The following is a 15,218-nucleotide window of genomic DNA, read 5'->3' on the forward strand; positions in this document are numbered from 1 at the left end:
TAGTTTTAATGATGATAAATAACAAATTATAATAAAACATGCGTATAATATATAATAAAATTGAATTAAGCACAAAAACTGAACAAGTATGATCCCATGCAATGAACAGGCTCTATGACTAGTTTTATAAAGAAAATAAAAGGAGCAACAAATTTAATTTCTAGTATGCTTGTATATTGATCAACGATCAAGTACATATGTCGTTTATTAATTCGGGTTTGTCACGGTAAACATCCTGCATACATACGTGTTTGTGTATATATATACATATATACTGAACATATAATCTTCTGATTGAACTTCTTACATTAGGCATCTCAGCTCATATGGTTGTCGATCCGCGATATGATAAAATTATTATGTGCTATGCAGTCGAAGAGAAAAAGGTTCCACAACCTGAATTTGCCCGTACCATATCTTTATATTTGTGCCGAAACTGTGCTCAGATAGGACTAAACTTGGCTAACAAGCTCAACTCCATCTCCTCTGGCGTCTGTGTTGCTGCTGCCTTCGGTTCCGTGGATCTAAATCAGCTTAAAAGTATAGAACTTGGCACAGAGTAAATAATAGATGAGATTGATAACTTGTAGGAAGGTGATCAGCCAGTAGAAGTATTCCAACCTCTCTTTGTTCAAGTTATCGTTCGGGAGCCAGTCGGTGAACTCGTGCACCAGGGTCACGAGGAGGGTGCTCGTGTAATTTCCGATGGAGATCATGGTCCGGAAAAATTCAAGGTGCCCGATGGATATGAAGGCCTCAGCCATTCCATGGAGGGCATACTGAGGAACCAGCCAGAAGGTCGAGATTGGTAAGGTTGAAATAGGGACGCTCGTCAGACTATGTGGTGCTACGGCATGTTTTCTCTTCACTTCGACGAAACCTATTGCATTGAAATAAAACATGCCCGAACGGAACAGCCAACGCAAAGCCCAGAGAGACCATTACTATTTATGTTTGATAATGATGGATTATACCAGCGACGAGAGTGGCAAGTATCGAGATCCTTAACCTGATGCCCATCCGGTGGAGGAATGTGATTCCCCTTTCAAGTACAGTGAACTTCCGAGCCATGGGGACAAAGACCCGATCGTCGAAGGCAATGGTGAGGAGCATCGGTCATGGTGAACACAGTCATGGAGCCCCGCGGGATTTGGAAGGAGGCGATCAGTTGCTGGTCCATGGTCCTGGCCTGCTGGAGGACGAACGTACCCTGCTGGGCATAGGCCGTGATTAAGAGGATATCTGACGCCCAAATCAGCCCCATCCTGATCAGTGATTTGAGCTCTTCCACCCTGGGGACTGTGCTTAGACTCCATAGGTTTGGAGCCTTAGGGTTATCTTCTTCAGTCAATATGGCTGCTTTGTCTAGAAACCTATACCAAGAACATGTTTATTCAGTTTATCCATTCACTAAACCGTCATCAATTATCGCTATGCTCTGAGAAAAGGAGTATAGCGCAGCCGCTCGCCCTCTTGTCAGCCGGAAGTTTTGTTCTTTTACTTGTTATAAGAAATCAAAAGCAGAGCTCCGACAGGGAACAAGATAGTGCCATTTTAGAGCTCTTGTATGTCACCTAAGTATATGGACATAATTATATGTTAGCGGACAAAAGTGATTCTGAGTCATTCCTTGTGCATACACTTGATGACAACCTATACGATATTGATAAAATTGATCATCTTTATCTTTTCCCTGCAACTTATCATGCACTAGGACACCGGGAATTCTATCAGCTCTTAAGAGAACGGGATCGATCCACCCACTTATGTCCCTTAAGTGAAAAGAAAAAGAACAGAAGAAGAAACTTTCTTTTTGACACCAGCAATTTCTTCCAGTCCCCAGTGACATTATCAATTTGGAAAGGCAGTTCCATGGAATCCACTTGGCACTTTCCTAAGATATCCATGTTTTCTTCCATAAGAGTTGTCAGGGAAAACTGTTGTATGGCTAAAGTTTTGTTGGAAACGACGAAGCACAGCATGGCCACATATCTAAAGTTACTAACAATAATCCCAATGGGACTTTGACTATGCTTGGAATTGACAATGACAGAAGATGAAGCAATCCTAAGTTTTGGAACAAAGCTCTTATTTGTTTGGGTAATACTATAGAACAAACTTCTTTACATCAGTAACAGAAAATCTTATTTCATGATTTGTCATTCCTTGCCACCCATCATTTCCTAAAATTCAGTTATCGATGCCGAAAATGTGATTATAGCTCTAATGATTCCCCCTTCCATACCGCATGTTCCATAAAATGCCGTTAACGCTGTCCCACAAGTTTCAATTGATGCCAGGATTAATGCGAATTCCTTAATTAATTACTACCTGTAGGTGAGACGGAATCACCTCATGTGTGATGTGTGGACTAGCTTCCCACCAATAGGAATCGAGGCATCGAGCTCCTCATTCTCGTACACCATCCTTGAATCCTCTTGTGCCTGGAGAGTTCTCTTCTAGAAGGCTGCCACAGACACCTGCAGCAACTGCGTGAATGGGCTCCCTGTAGGCTCCATCTTCCGGTACACCGGGTACCCAAAAACCAGCGCCACCACCGAAAGGAACATCAGGATAGTCAAGATCCTGAGGCTCCATCCCCATCCAACATTCTCTAGGATGTACACGAGACCACCACTGGAACAGAGGTTCCCATGACGAAGTAGTACCATTTTGAGTACTTCCATATCTTGGTTTATTGTCTAGCGTCCGACTCATCGAACTGTTCCGCCCCAAAAGCCACCACACAGGGCCTGATCCCACCCGACCCTACTGCCCCACACAGGAGGGCCATGTAAAGGATCGATAGCTGCCCAGTATTGGCTTCTTGGCATGGATGGTGGTGAGGTTGACATGGGGTGGCCTCGGTTGGGGAAGCAAGGTCGAGAGGGTTAGGCATGTCATTCCCTAAGTTCGTGATTAAGTAATTCAAATTAATCACACAATAGTTTTTTTTTTCCCGGGAAGTTAATCCATCACACAATTGGTAGGACATATACATTTGACTAACTGATGCGATAGAAGAGGCGGCAAGTCGGTACCTAGAGAAAAATAGGTTCTGACGTCTCTATTTCGAATGAAACGGCATCCGGAGCAAAACTCACAGTTTTGCTGTGAATTTTCGATATTTAAGGCAAATTCCATCGTTTATGGCATCAAACATGCAATTTATGTTATTTAGGACGTTTTTACAATTTTAGAAAAGTTTAATGTTTTTTGTGCAATTTAAGCGTTTTTAAGACCTATTTAAGCTTTGTACAACCCTAGGGTTGAGGGAGTTGAATTTCGGATTTATCAATAAAGTTGTGGAGCTACCGTGCTCTTTCTTTCAATTTTGGATTTGTTTTCGAATTTGATGCCTATTCCTGGTATTCGTAGAATCAACAGGTGATAGAAGGTTGTTATCTGATATTCGTGCGCGAATTAATAGATCGCAATTTAGGTTTCGCTGCGTCACTAACTGAAAAAAAAAGGAAAAAGATTGACTAACAATTTCATGTGAAACTTGGGCAGTACGTCACTCATATAGTTTTTTTTTTTTTGGTCAGTGTACAATAATTTTAAATTTACCAACTAATTCGAGGTGCCACCAAAACTGGTCAGCGTGTTTGTCGCTTTCGTGAGTGGCATATGCAGCTGAATGGTTAAGTAGCTTATCATATTCGCTTTGAATCCAACTGCAGCCAACTTATCGCAAACTTCATTCTACTTGCGATGAAGGGCACTGTGATGACTCCTTGCTTGTTCCTTTCTTTCTCTTCCATCTTCTCCATCCTTTCATCTGTTACTTTCGTCTTCTACTTTGATATATGTTCTAAGTTAATTCTTACTCTCTCTATTTCTAGGCTTTTCGCATGGGAAGGTTTCCTGAGCTTTTGGCAAACCTCGAAGGGTTGGCTTTGTGCGGTAACTAAGTAAAGTCGTGGTGGAGCTCGAATTCTGGCTTGAAAAGCAGAAAGTGGGGGAACTGGAGAGCTTTGTTCAAGATAAAGGAAGAAGAAAGGTTTGTTGGTCCATATGATACACGGATCTCTCTCTTGGTTGGTATATGTAGCAAGGAAGAATGCAAAGTAATCATGGCCATGGCAAGTCCATTTTTGGTGTGCATTCTGATATGCGGAAGTTCAATAGGCTTCGACGATTAGTTCAGTTCAAGTCGGATTGGCCTTCTAAGGATAAAACTTTCCCGGCGTGAATTTTTTTTCATTCATAAGATTCGAAACTGAGATCTCATTTAAGAGAAATAAACGTCGACTGCTTGGACCATCCCCGTTGGTCATGGTAGGTCAATTTTAAAAATGAGAAAGACCGTTCAAGGTAGTCGCGCTTGCACTCAACCTGAAATAATTAAGCCCCGGATAATATTTTATTTCACTTTCCATATTAGTCTTTCCTTTTAATAGAGGGGATGCGGTTAAAGTAAAATAAGAGACCATCACAGAGGTTCGAAGCAAAAAAGAGACCATCACAGATGTGTTAGCCCTCTTGTGTTTTGGCTTGTTGAGCTGCAGACAAGTTATATATTGCATCCGGAGTTCTTTCCTTTTATTTTATTTACATATTCGGTCCATTCTCCTGGTCAGGTGAAGGCCATGGAGATGATCGATGAACTTGAAGTCACGAGGCGAGGACCTTACGGCGGTGGTTTTGGTTGGATCCAGTGTTATCAGAACCGGACCGGATGATGAACCGGAAGGGGTACGGGGTCATGGGTTTATGGGTCCAACCGGGGGTTCGATGGGTCGGACCGCTCGTTTATTTAAAATAAAATAAATATTCATATTATTAAAAAAATTATGATAATTAAGATAAAAGTATGATGATTTTAAAGAAATATAACAATAGTATAAGAAAGTATCTATATTTAATATTTCTTACTTCAAAATAAATATTTTATTTTAATAAGTACTTAAAAGTAGAGTTAAAAGAACAAAAAAGTGGTGGTGGCTTGGTTGGTAGTATGCTAATATGAAAAGCAAGAGGTCATGAGTTCAAATCCTTACACAACCAATCAATTTTTACATTAAATAGGAAACCCATAAAAACTCATAGAACCGGCCGGTTTAATGAAATTTTGCTTAAAACCGGCCGTTTCAATGGGTCCGGCGGTTCAAAGCTGCCATTTCGGTTTTTAGGCGAACCAGACCGGACTTGGTGCCGGTTCCCGGTCCGACCGGTCGAACCGGCCGGTCCGGTCCGGTTTTGATAACAATGGTTGGATCTCGTTCTCGGGAGACATGGACATTGCCCTTGCTCTGAGGACCATTGTATTCCCAACAGGAATCCGATATATCACGATGTACTCTTACAAGGACATGAACAAGCGACTAGAATGAGTCGCCCACCTTCAAGCTGAACCGGGCACCGTTGCTGATAGCGATCCTCGCGACGAGCAGAGAGAGTGCGAGAACAAGGCGGGCACCCTTGCTCGAGCAATCGATCTTGCAGAGTCTTCATTGGACGAGAAATCTAAGGCCCCGTTTGAAATTTGGGTTGGATCTTAGAATCGTGATTTTGATTTTAACTCTACCCACTAAACAATAAAAACAGACGTTTCCCAAGTCAAATTTATAATACCATCTCATTTGTCTTTTTCCACAATCAAAATCAAAATCAAAATTAAAGTTATTTTAACTCTAAAATCAAACGCCCCTAAGTGACTGATCCTTCTTTTTTCACATGTGGAGTACGTAGCAGTTTAATTTGGGTTTTTTCCTGTCTCCTTTCGTAAATTGGGAAGCTTGAAGTCGTCTTGTAATCCTTCTTGGTAAAATGGATTTTGGTGGGACCAACTTAACTCGATTGGTGGTGTGTCCCTTTTACTTTTCGTTCATATTGTCTTCTACTATCGTATATCAGGCGCAACAAGAGGAACCTCATTCATCGGCTCAGATGTAGGACTCGGAACCTTTTCGTTATGTTGAAATGAGGAAATAGAAGAAACTTAAATTTTTATAGCTTGATACGATATAAATCTCGTGCACAAAAAAAAAAAACTGGTTTCCTACTCCAACTACTATAGGCAGTACTAATTTATTTATTGTTCATTTATCAATTTTTAACTAGCTTTTTTACCTGCTTGTTGCACGGATGCCTTCTTTTACTTATTTTAGCTATTTTTTTGTAAAATATATTAAGAAATGTAATGAAATGACGACTTAAAATTTAATTATTGATATTTTATAAATATATTCACAATTTTATTGCTTTCCAAAAATCTACAATCATGCTCTTAAATCTAGAATGTAAATTGACAAAATATATTCTCTATATCATTCCATCATCCATGTTTTTTCTACTATGCACGGATTTTCAAGGAACAATTTAAGTTTGGAGAATAATATTCCATTGATAATATCTTGGTGTACATGTACGTGTATATATATATATACTCTGAAGAATAAATGATTCCTCCGTACTTTCCTTTCAAATGAAAACCACAAAGAAATAAAAAAGTCAATAGAGAGATTTGAAAAGGGAGAAGGAAATAATAAAATATATGAAACTTTCCTTCACCAATGCATGCAACGTTTCTCCGTCAATTTTGGCTTTCCCTTGAGGATTTTGATTACTGGCTTTCCTTGATCAGAAAATTTTGATTGCAGCGGTGATTCTTTAATTAAGGCTTTCCTTGATTCGGGCTCTCAACGAACAAAAAGAATTACAGTAATAATTTCAATTAATATCTTAAATTAAATTCATAAACATTAATAGAATAATCTTTAAATATTACATCATCGTAGAGAACCCAAGCTTCTAACAAGTAAAGAAGAGCACACTGCATTTTCGTCCTTTTGTCCAACATTATTATGTTCACGTCCCCAATCAACCATGAATCCACCAACTGATTAAATTATCGAAAGTCCGAGTATAAAAATTCATCCGAAACTCATAAGGATACGCATATTTAGAAAACTGCAAGCATACTTTCCTGTATACTCTTCTGTTGGAACAACATTTACACCATAGTTTCTATGGCTTGGACCTCTTATGCTATACTGACTCGATTCATTGCCGACATAAAATATAATTAGCTCCCAACTTGTATCTTGATGTATAAGAGTTTCCCATTAACAATCGTCCTTCGGGATGTTTTAATGCCTATCAAATATTTTAGAAAGAAAAAAGTAATCAGCATGTCAACTGAAAAAAAGAAAAGTCACAACAACATACCTCAACTGCCAGACATTCTATTCCATATTAAGCTCGATATAGCTTCACTATATAAACCAGAGACTCAAGAACAACCAACAGACGGCTTGATAATGCACAAATGTCGTCCCCGCTCACAGATCGACGCACTCAAGCAGATTAATTGGTGTGAAAGACTTGATTAGGTCCATCAGCTAGCCAATTTGGAAGCAGAGATCCAACTGGCACTGAAACCAAAACAACCTCATAGTCTCTATTTCAAAACAAATCAATCTATTTAAAGAATGATATGATGACCAAATCAGTCGGCGGCGGTCATGGTCGGCTTGGATGGGAGGGCAAAGGAGAACGTTGTGGTGATCACAATGTCGACCACGACGTAGAGCAAGCACTGCTTGGAGCCCGTAATGGAACGGGCGGGTAACTGCTTGTCGGGCTCCACTAATTAAAAGTCTAGCACGGAAGCATGTCACAGCCTTGGCTACTCCGGTCCCCCATAATTCTGATCATTCTCTCGTTCTTTTAGATCAAATGGAAATGTAACATAACAAATAAGAAAGGAATAATGAAGATTAATTTATTTCCATATGAAAATCGGGGAAATAAATTGCTATAATATTAAAGACTAATTTATTTTCATATGAAAAACCGGCGAAATAAATTCCTCTTTGTTGTAATAGATATTTCCATATGCACGCATTCGAATTGACTTTCAATGAGAAGTCAAAAAATGAGTGAAAAAATTAACGTGACAAGTTAATATGGAATGAATGGAGGACTCTCGTCGCTCGAGTTATCAGGAAACAATATTAATATAATATAAATAGATTGTTTATCGTTTGATGATTTAGGAATAAAAAGGAAAAATACCTAAATTTCCTCTATTGTAAAGCACGGATAAAGTGACATCTGCATGATACGTGCCACCATTCACAGGAAAAATTATTTGTGCGTACGGAGTCAACCAAACAGCTACGTGGGACCCAGCTTGTCGTATTATGGCAAAGCTCTGCCACGTGGACATGATGACAAAAGAAACGACAGTGAGATTTGCCTCTACCTCTACGCTCTATATATATATATGCGCATTGCTTCTAGGGTGTGCATGGATACCGGGTAGGTCGTATTGAAAATATGGTAGTTTTTGGGTATTAAAATCAAGAACCATTGAAAATCGGTTCAGGTTTCGGTTCCTGCCTACAGGATACTCGGAATCAGTTATTTATTAAAAAAAAAGGAAAAAATAAAGTTACAGTCTCATCTAATGAATCAGAACATAGACATATTGTTGTGTGAGATCGTAATATGAAATTTTAATTTGTCGATGGATTGATGAGACATATTATTTTGTTGTTGTTGTGAATTAATCTAAATTTTGTTGATATTCTATTTGGCGTGATTACTGATTATTTATGTGACATTTTCGATTTTATTTAGCGAGATAAAAAAATTTATAAGTTCCAATAGGATACTCGAAACCTGTGGTATAATACAGGTTTCGGGTAGGTTCTGGTTTCATGATTCAATAGGGTAGGGTTCGGTTTCAAAATCTTGGAACCTGTCCTTCCAAGATAGGGTCAGGATATCGTGAAAAATACAGGGTATCGGAACCGATCACCCCTAATCGCTTCTCTCCAACCTCCCCCGCTGCCTGGCCTGCTCGGTTCTGCTCTGTTCTGTTCTATGAATCCTCACTCAAGGTAAGTTTTGATTTCCATTTTCCTGAGAGAATCGTTATACACGCTTCGGCTGCGGGTTTACTTCGTGGTGGTTTTTCTCTAGGAAGAAGAAAATTGCTCTCAGTTCATGAGTTTATTGGTTGAAAATCAACTGCATGTTCATTTTCATGGGCTTTGTCCTTTATCTGATGCTCTGAAGTGATGATAAATACAATGATTGATCATCAGTGTTCGAGAGAAAAATGAAGGAAACAAATCAGAACAAAACTGGGATCCACAATCATATTTTCTATCGACTCTTTGATGATTGAGACTTGCCGTATCTGTTATTCAGCCGCCCGTAATGGTAATGAGTGGAGTTCCTACTTGATGAAATACTTTCTTTGCAGTAATCAGAAGCATTGTCTTCCACTGCTTTAATTTGTCATCACGAACCAAATGTCCAAGTTATTTCTTTACTGTGTTTGGATTGGCAACTCGACTTTTTCAGGCTATGGGGACTACAGTAATAATACAAAGAGTTTAATGATCCTTCCTATGATTTTTTTTTTCTCCTTTCTTTCTTGAGGGAATAATTTGTGAGATTACACACAGCTCGTTACACTTGCAGGGGAGGGAAGACTTTCATATTGTTATGCTTCCTTGAGTGGCCTAATCGTTGATAATTTGCGGCTTCCAAATTTCAGCCATGTCTACAGTCAAGATCTACATTGTGTGAGTAGTTGATAGCATAATTGTTTCAACTGATTTTCTCACTATTCTATTCTTCCACTTCATTTTTCTCTCTTTAAAAGTGGAGTTCCGGGTAAAGTTTTTGTCTTTTGAAGGTACTACTCATTGTATGGGCCTGTGGAGACTATGGCACGAGAAGTGCAGTTGAAGGTGTTGAAGCAACCCTCTAGCGGGCGGTTCCTTTTCATATTCTCTATGCAAGAGGTCAGATTCTTAATGGACCGGATCGATAATAAAAGAATCCTTCCAGACAGAATGGAAGTTTGGATGTTTTTGTGCTGGTCGCTCTTCTCAATACATGGGATTGAATCATGGAATTAGGTGCTGGAGACCCTATCCTGTGAGATACCGTGAAAGATGAGGGGCCCTGCTGTATGCTCGAACATTGATCAAGTACATATGTTGTTTATTAATTCGTATTTAGTCACAGTAAACAGCTTGCATACATACACGTATATACATATACTACATATATAATTTTCTGATTGAACATCTTACATTAGGCATCTCAGCTCATATGGTTGCTGATCTGCGATATGATAAAATTATTATATGCTATGCCGTCAAAGAGAAAAAGGTTCCAAAACATGAATGCACCGGTGCCATATCTTTATATTTGTGCCTTAACCGAGATCGGATAGGACTAAACTCGGCTAACAAGGTCGACTCCATCTCCTTTGGTGTCTGTGTCACTGCTGCCTTCGGTTCTGTGGATCTGAATCGGCTTGAAAGTGTAGAATTTGGCACAGAGCAAATAATAGATGAGATTGAGAACTTGTAGGAAAGTGATTAGCCAGTAGAAGTATTCCAACTTCCCTTTGTTCAAGTTATCATTAGGGAGCCAGTCGGTGAACTTGTGCACCAGGGACACGAGGAGGGTGCTTGCATAATTCCCAATGGAGATTGCCATCCAGAACAGTGCCGTGGCGGTGCTCCTCATGCTTTCTGGAGCCTGGTCGTAGAAAAATTCAAGGTGACCGATGGACATGAAGGCCTCAGCCATTCCATGGAGGGCATACTGAGGAACCAGCCAGAAGGCCGAAATCGGTAAGGTTGAATTAGGGATGCTCGTTAGACTATGTGGTGCAAGTGCTACGGCATGTTTTCTCTTCACTTCGACGAAACCTATTGCATTGAAAGAAAAATGCCCAAACCGTCAATGCAAAGCTCAGAGAGACCATTACTATTTATGTTTGGCAATGATGGATTATACCTGCGACGAGAGTGGCAAGTATTGAGATCCCGAACCCGATGCCCATCCTGTGGAGGAATGTGATTCCCCTTTCAAGACCAGTGAACTTCCGGGCCATGGGGACAAAGACCCGATCGTAGAAGGCGATGGTGAGGAGCATGGTGGTCATGGTGAACACAGTCATGGAGCCCGGCGGGATTTGAAAGGAGGTGGTCAGGTGCCGGTCCATGGTCCTGGCCTGCTGGAGGGAGAACGTGCCCTGCTGGGCATACGCCGTGATCAAGAGGATACCCGATGCCCAAATTGGCCCCATCCTTATCAGTGATTTGAGCTCTTCCACCCTGTGGACTGTGCTTAGCCTCCATAGGTTTGGAGCCTTAGGGTCGTCTTCTTCAGTCAATATGGCTGCTTTGTCTAGAAACCTATACGAAGAGCATGTTTATTCAGTTTATCCATTCACTAAACAGCCATCGGTTATCGCCATGCTCTGAGAAAAGGAGTATAGCGCAGCCGCTCGCTCTCTTGCCAGCCAGAAGTTTTGTTCTTTTACTGGTTATAAGAAATCAAAAGCAGAGTTCTGACACTAACAACATAGTGCCATTTTAGAGTTCTTGTATGTCACATAAGTATATGGACATAATTATGTGTTAGTAGACAAAAGTGATCCCAAGTCATTCCTTGTACATACACTAGATGACAACCTATATGATGTCCATGAGATTGTTCATCTTCATCTTTTCCCTGCAACTTACCTTGCACTAGGATGCCGGAAATTCTACCTTTTCTTAAGGGAACGGGAGCGATTCACCGACCGGCTTATGTCCCTTGAGATGCTAGGAACTTCTATGGAGTTTGTGTTAACCAATAAATGAAAAGAAACAGAACAGAAGAAGAAACTTTTTTTTTTCAATGTGTACCCTGGTATCCAGAGCACAATGGAGTCTGACTAATCCAGTCGGGAGATCGAGTATTAAATGTTATTCTCCCTCCCAACAAGTGACACCAGCACATTCTACGTCATAGTCTGCATCAAATTAAAAGACATATTTTCTCTTTCTCGTGTGAATGGACATAATAATTAGCTAATTATAATTGCCCAGAGCCCAGCGACACTATCATTTTGGAAAGCCAGTTCCATGGAATCCACTTGGCACATACCTTAGACATCCGTGTTTTCTTCCATAAGAGTTGTCAGGGAATCGTTCTATGGCTATAGTTTTGTTGGAAACGACGAAGCACAGCATGGACACAAACCTAAAGTTAGTAACAATAATCCCAATGACTTTCACTATGCTTTAGAATTGACAATGACAGAAGATGAAGCAATCCTAATTTTTGGAACAAATCTCTTATTTGTTTGGGGGGAAATTATTAGAACCAGTGACGTAATTTTCAGTTGGGTGCCCAAGTAGAAAACATTTACTCTTGTTGTACAAGAGCCTTGGGTTTTTGTGTACAAAAAGTTTTTATACAAAATGAAAAATTCTTGTACACAAGAGTAAGTATTTCGTATTTGGGGATAACTGAATTTTCAATCGACTGAACCCAAGCATTGTCCTAAATAGAATGAACTTCTTTACGTCATCCACTTGAAAGAATGATTTCCAGGACATGCTTATTAAGACATCAGTAACAGGAAATCTATTTTACGATTTGTCATTCCCTGCCACCCATGATTTCCTAAAATTCAGTTATCGATGCCGAAAATACGGTTATAGCTATAATGGTGGCCCTTCCATACTGTATGTTCCACAAAATGTCGTTAACGCTGTCCTAAAAATTTCAATCAATGCCAGGATTAATGCCAATTCCGTAATTAATTACTACCTACAGGTGAGAAGGAATCACCTCATTTGTGATGTGTGGACTAGCTTCCCATCGATAGAAATCAATGCATCGAGCTCCTCATTCTTGTACAGCATCCATGGATCCTCGAGTGCCGGGAGAGTTCTCTTCTGGAAGGCTGCCACAGACACCTGCAGCAACCGTGTGAAGGGGCTCCCTGCCGGCTCCATCTTCCGGTACAGTGGGTACCCAAAAACCAGTGCCACCACCGACAGGAACATCAGGACAGTCGGGATCCCAAGGCCCCATCCCCATCCAACATTCTCCTGGATGTACACGAGCACCGTGACCGCCACTAGAACAGAGGCACCCATGACGAAGTAGTACCAGTTGAAGTACTTCCATATCTTGGTTGATTGTCTAGGGTCCGACTCGTCGAACTGGTCTGCCCCAAAAGCCACCACACACGGCCTGATCCCACCTGAACCTACTGCCCCGAGCAGGAGGGCCACGTAAAGGATCGATAGCTGCCCAGTGTTGGCTTCTTGGCACGGATGGTGGTCAGATTGACACGGTGGTGGCCTCAGTTGGGGAAGCGAGGCCGAGAGGGTTAGGCATGTCATTCCCTATGTTCATGATTAAGTAATTCAAATTAGTCACACAATAGTTGGGCCGACACATACATCCTAACCGCGTAATATCCACCGAGCAAAACGCTACATATATAATATTACTGAAAAATAAAAAGGAATTAAATTGGCCAAACTAATTGCAAAGAGAAATTTAATTTACGGAATTATAGATCATATGAATATAAAAGGCTTTTGTTCTCTTGCCATTCATTACTAACAAAAAAATCTTTCTGATATTGCATCATCTCTGACACTCAATAATTTATTTCCGGTATTTTATTGTTTTTATCACGCCACCATAATTTCCTTCTGTTCATTAGCCAATATAAACATAGTTGATCAGAGATAAGCTGGGAAGAACCCATGTTTCGATGAAGAAGAAAGGGAATCCATAATATTATCATTTCGTAGACTTCAGAAATAAATTTTAATAGGAAGTGATTTAGATTGATAGAGAGTTAATTACTATAACATAGATAAGAGAAGCGATTGTGATCGTCCAGAACCGGCCGGCATATGCATCGGCGAAAAACGCCCCGATGAGAGGTGTCAAGCTCGATGTTCCACCAAAGTTGGTGAGTGTGTTTGCAGCTTTCGTGAGTGGCATATGCAGCTGAATGGTTAAGTAGCTTATCATATTCGCATTGAATCCCACCACAGCCAACTTATCGCAAACTTCATTGGCTGCACCGAATCATTGCATATTCAATCAGTATCAAGAAGAAGAGGAAGGATTCCCGTCCGAAGAAAATAAGGAAGTTAAATTACCGAAGATGAAGGGCATTGTGATGATGCCTCCTTGTTGTTTCCTTTCTTTCTCTTCCATCTTCTCCATCCTTTCATCAGTTACTTTCATCTTCTACTTTATGTTCTAAGTTAGTTCTCACTCTCTCTATTTATAGGCTTTTCGCATGGGAAGGTTTTCTGAGCTTTCCAACAGACCTCGAGAGGGTTGGCTTTGTGTGGTAACTAAAGTCGTGGTGGAGCTCAAATTCTGGCTTGAAAAGCAGAAAGTGAGAAAACTCTAGAGCTTTGTTCAAGATAAATGAAGAAGAAAAGGTTTGTTGCCTACCTAAAGTTGGCTCTAAGACCGATTCATGTGATACATGGATCTCTCTTGGTTGGCATATGTAGCAAGGAAGCATGCAAAGTAATCATGGCCGCGGCGGGTCAATTTTCAGTGTGCACTCTGTTATTCGGAAATTTAATAAATCCCGATTAATCTAGTTTGAATAGTATTGGCTCACTAAGAGATAAATTTCTCCTAGTGTGAATTTTTCCCATTCATAAAACATGAAGCCTAGACATTATTTAAAAAAAATAAACGCCGAATTGTTTGAATCAACCCACGTTGATTGTGGTAGGTCAATTTAAAAAACGAGAAGGACTATTCAAGGTAATCGCGCTTTTGCTCGGCCGGAAATAATTAAGTTCCGAATAATATCTTATTTCACTGTCCACTTTAGTCTTGCCTTGTAATAGAAGGGATGCGGTTAAAGTTTTTAGAAAGATTTTCCCCTTATTTTTCTTTTCTTTGCTGGTTTATTCTTAATTTTTTATTTCATGTCAAAATTTTTCAAATTTCTTTTAACATTTCTAGCTTCGGAAACTAATTATCTTAAACTATATTGTTTTTGAAAATCAATATGAATTTATAAAAACGAGATGGAAAAGAAGACAAATATCCACCGATGTAGAGTCCAAATATTGAAAGCACACAAAAATTTAAAATAGCCCTAGAAAAACGACCAATTTTAAGACGTAGGATGGACGAAAATATTCGGATCAATGGGGCAGGATCCTTAGGATCAAATAATAATATGTAAATTTTCATTAAGTCTCGAAATTTTGGTAGAAGCGATTGCCTCCGTATCTCCTTTGATCCATTTTGGTTAATATTTGAACAATTTTCAAGATTTCAAAACTAAATGTATCATATACGTATATATATCCTTTTTTTTTTCTTGGGCAGTATATTTATGTATATCTTGCATGGTATGAAAATACGGGATATTTTTAAAGCTAGTGCACGCCCCAGTGGAGTGT

The 15,218-nt window shown here is 39.9% G+C and overlaps 2 protein-coding genes, 1 long non-coding RNA gene and 1 pseudogene across 4 annotated transcripts; 1 reads left to right on the forward strand and 3 right to left on the reverse strand.

Annotated features, from left to right (window-relative positions):
• Positions 1 to 186: 186 nt before the first annotated feature.
• LOC116200618 (protein NRT1/ PTR FAMILY 3.1-like) lies at positions 187 to 1,316 on the reverse strand. Its single transcript, XM_031531450.1, has 2 exons — positions 1,010 to 1,316; positions 187 to 880 (listed from the first exon to the last, which is right to left on the reverse strand). Exons 1-2 carry the CDS (start codon positions 1,314 to 1,316, stop codon positions 525 to 527), a joined length of 663 nt encoding a protein of 220 aa, XP_031387310.1. The 3' UTR covers positions 187 to 524.
• Positions 1,317 to 2,291: 975 nt separating this feature from the next.
• On the reverse strand, positions 2,292 to 2,904 carry LOC116200619 (annotated as a pseudogene).
• A 5,837-nt stretch (positions 2,905 to 8,741) lies between these two features.
• On the forward strand, positions 8,742 to 9,805 carry LOC116198586. 2 transcript variants are annotated; one of them, XR_004155346.1, is made up of 3 exons: positions 8,742 to 8,852; positions 9,442 to 9,545; positions 9,643 to 9,805. It is a non-coding gene; the product is annotated as an uncharacterized LOC116198586 (long non-coding RNA). The 2 variants fall into 2 exon arrangements; XR_004155347.1 differs by having other exon boundaries at positions 9,659 to 9,805.
• A 143-nt stretch (positions 9,806 to 9,948) lies between these two features.
• Positions 9,949 to 14,208, reverse strand: LOC116198585 (protein NRT1/ PTR FAMILY 3.1-like). The gene is made up of 5 exons (XM_031528771.1): positions 13,941 to 14,208; positions 13,639 to 13,856; positions 12,604 to 13,166; positions 10,777 to 11,177; positions 9,949 to 10,688 (listed from the first exon to the last, which is right to left on the reverse strand). The coding sequence occupies exons 1-5, from the start codon at positions 14,026 to 14,028 to the stop codon at positions 10,207 to 10,209; spliced, it is 1,752 nt and encodes a 583-aa protein (XP_031384631.1). The 5' UTR covers positions 14,029 to 14,208; the 3' UTR covers positions 9,949 to 10,206.
• Positions 14,209 to 15,218: the final 1,010 nt, after the last annotated feature.

Source organism: Punica granatum, chromosome 3 (assembly GCF_007655135.1).
Source record: "Punica granatum isolate Tunisia-2019 chromosome 3, ASM765513v2, whole genome shotgun sequence".
NCBI classification, from domain to species: Eukaryota; Viridiplantae; Streptophyta; class Magnoliopsida; order Myrtales; family Lythraceae; genus Punica; species Punica granatum.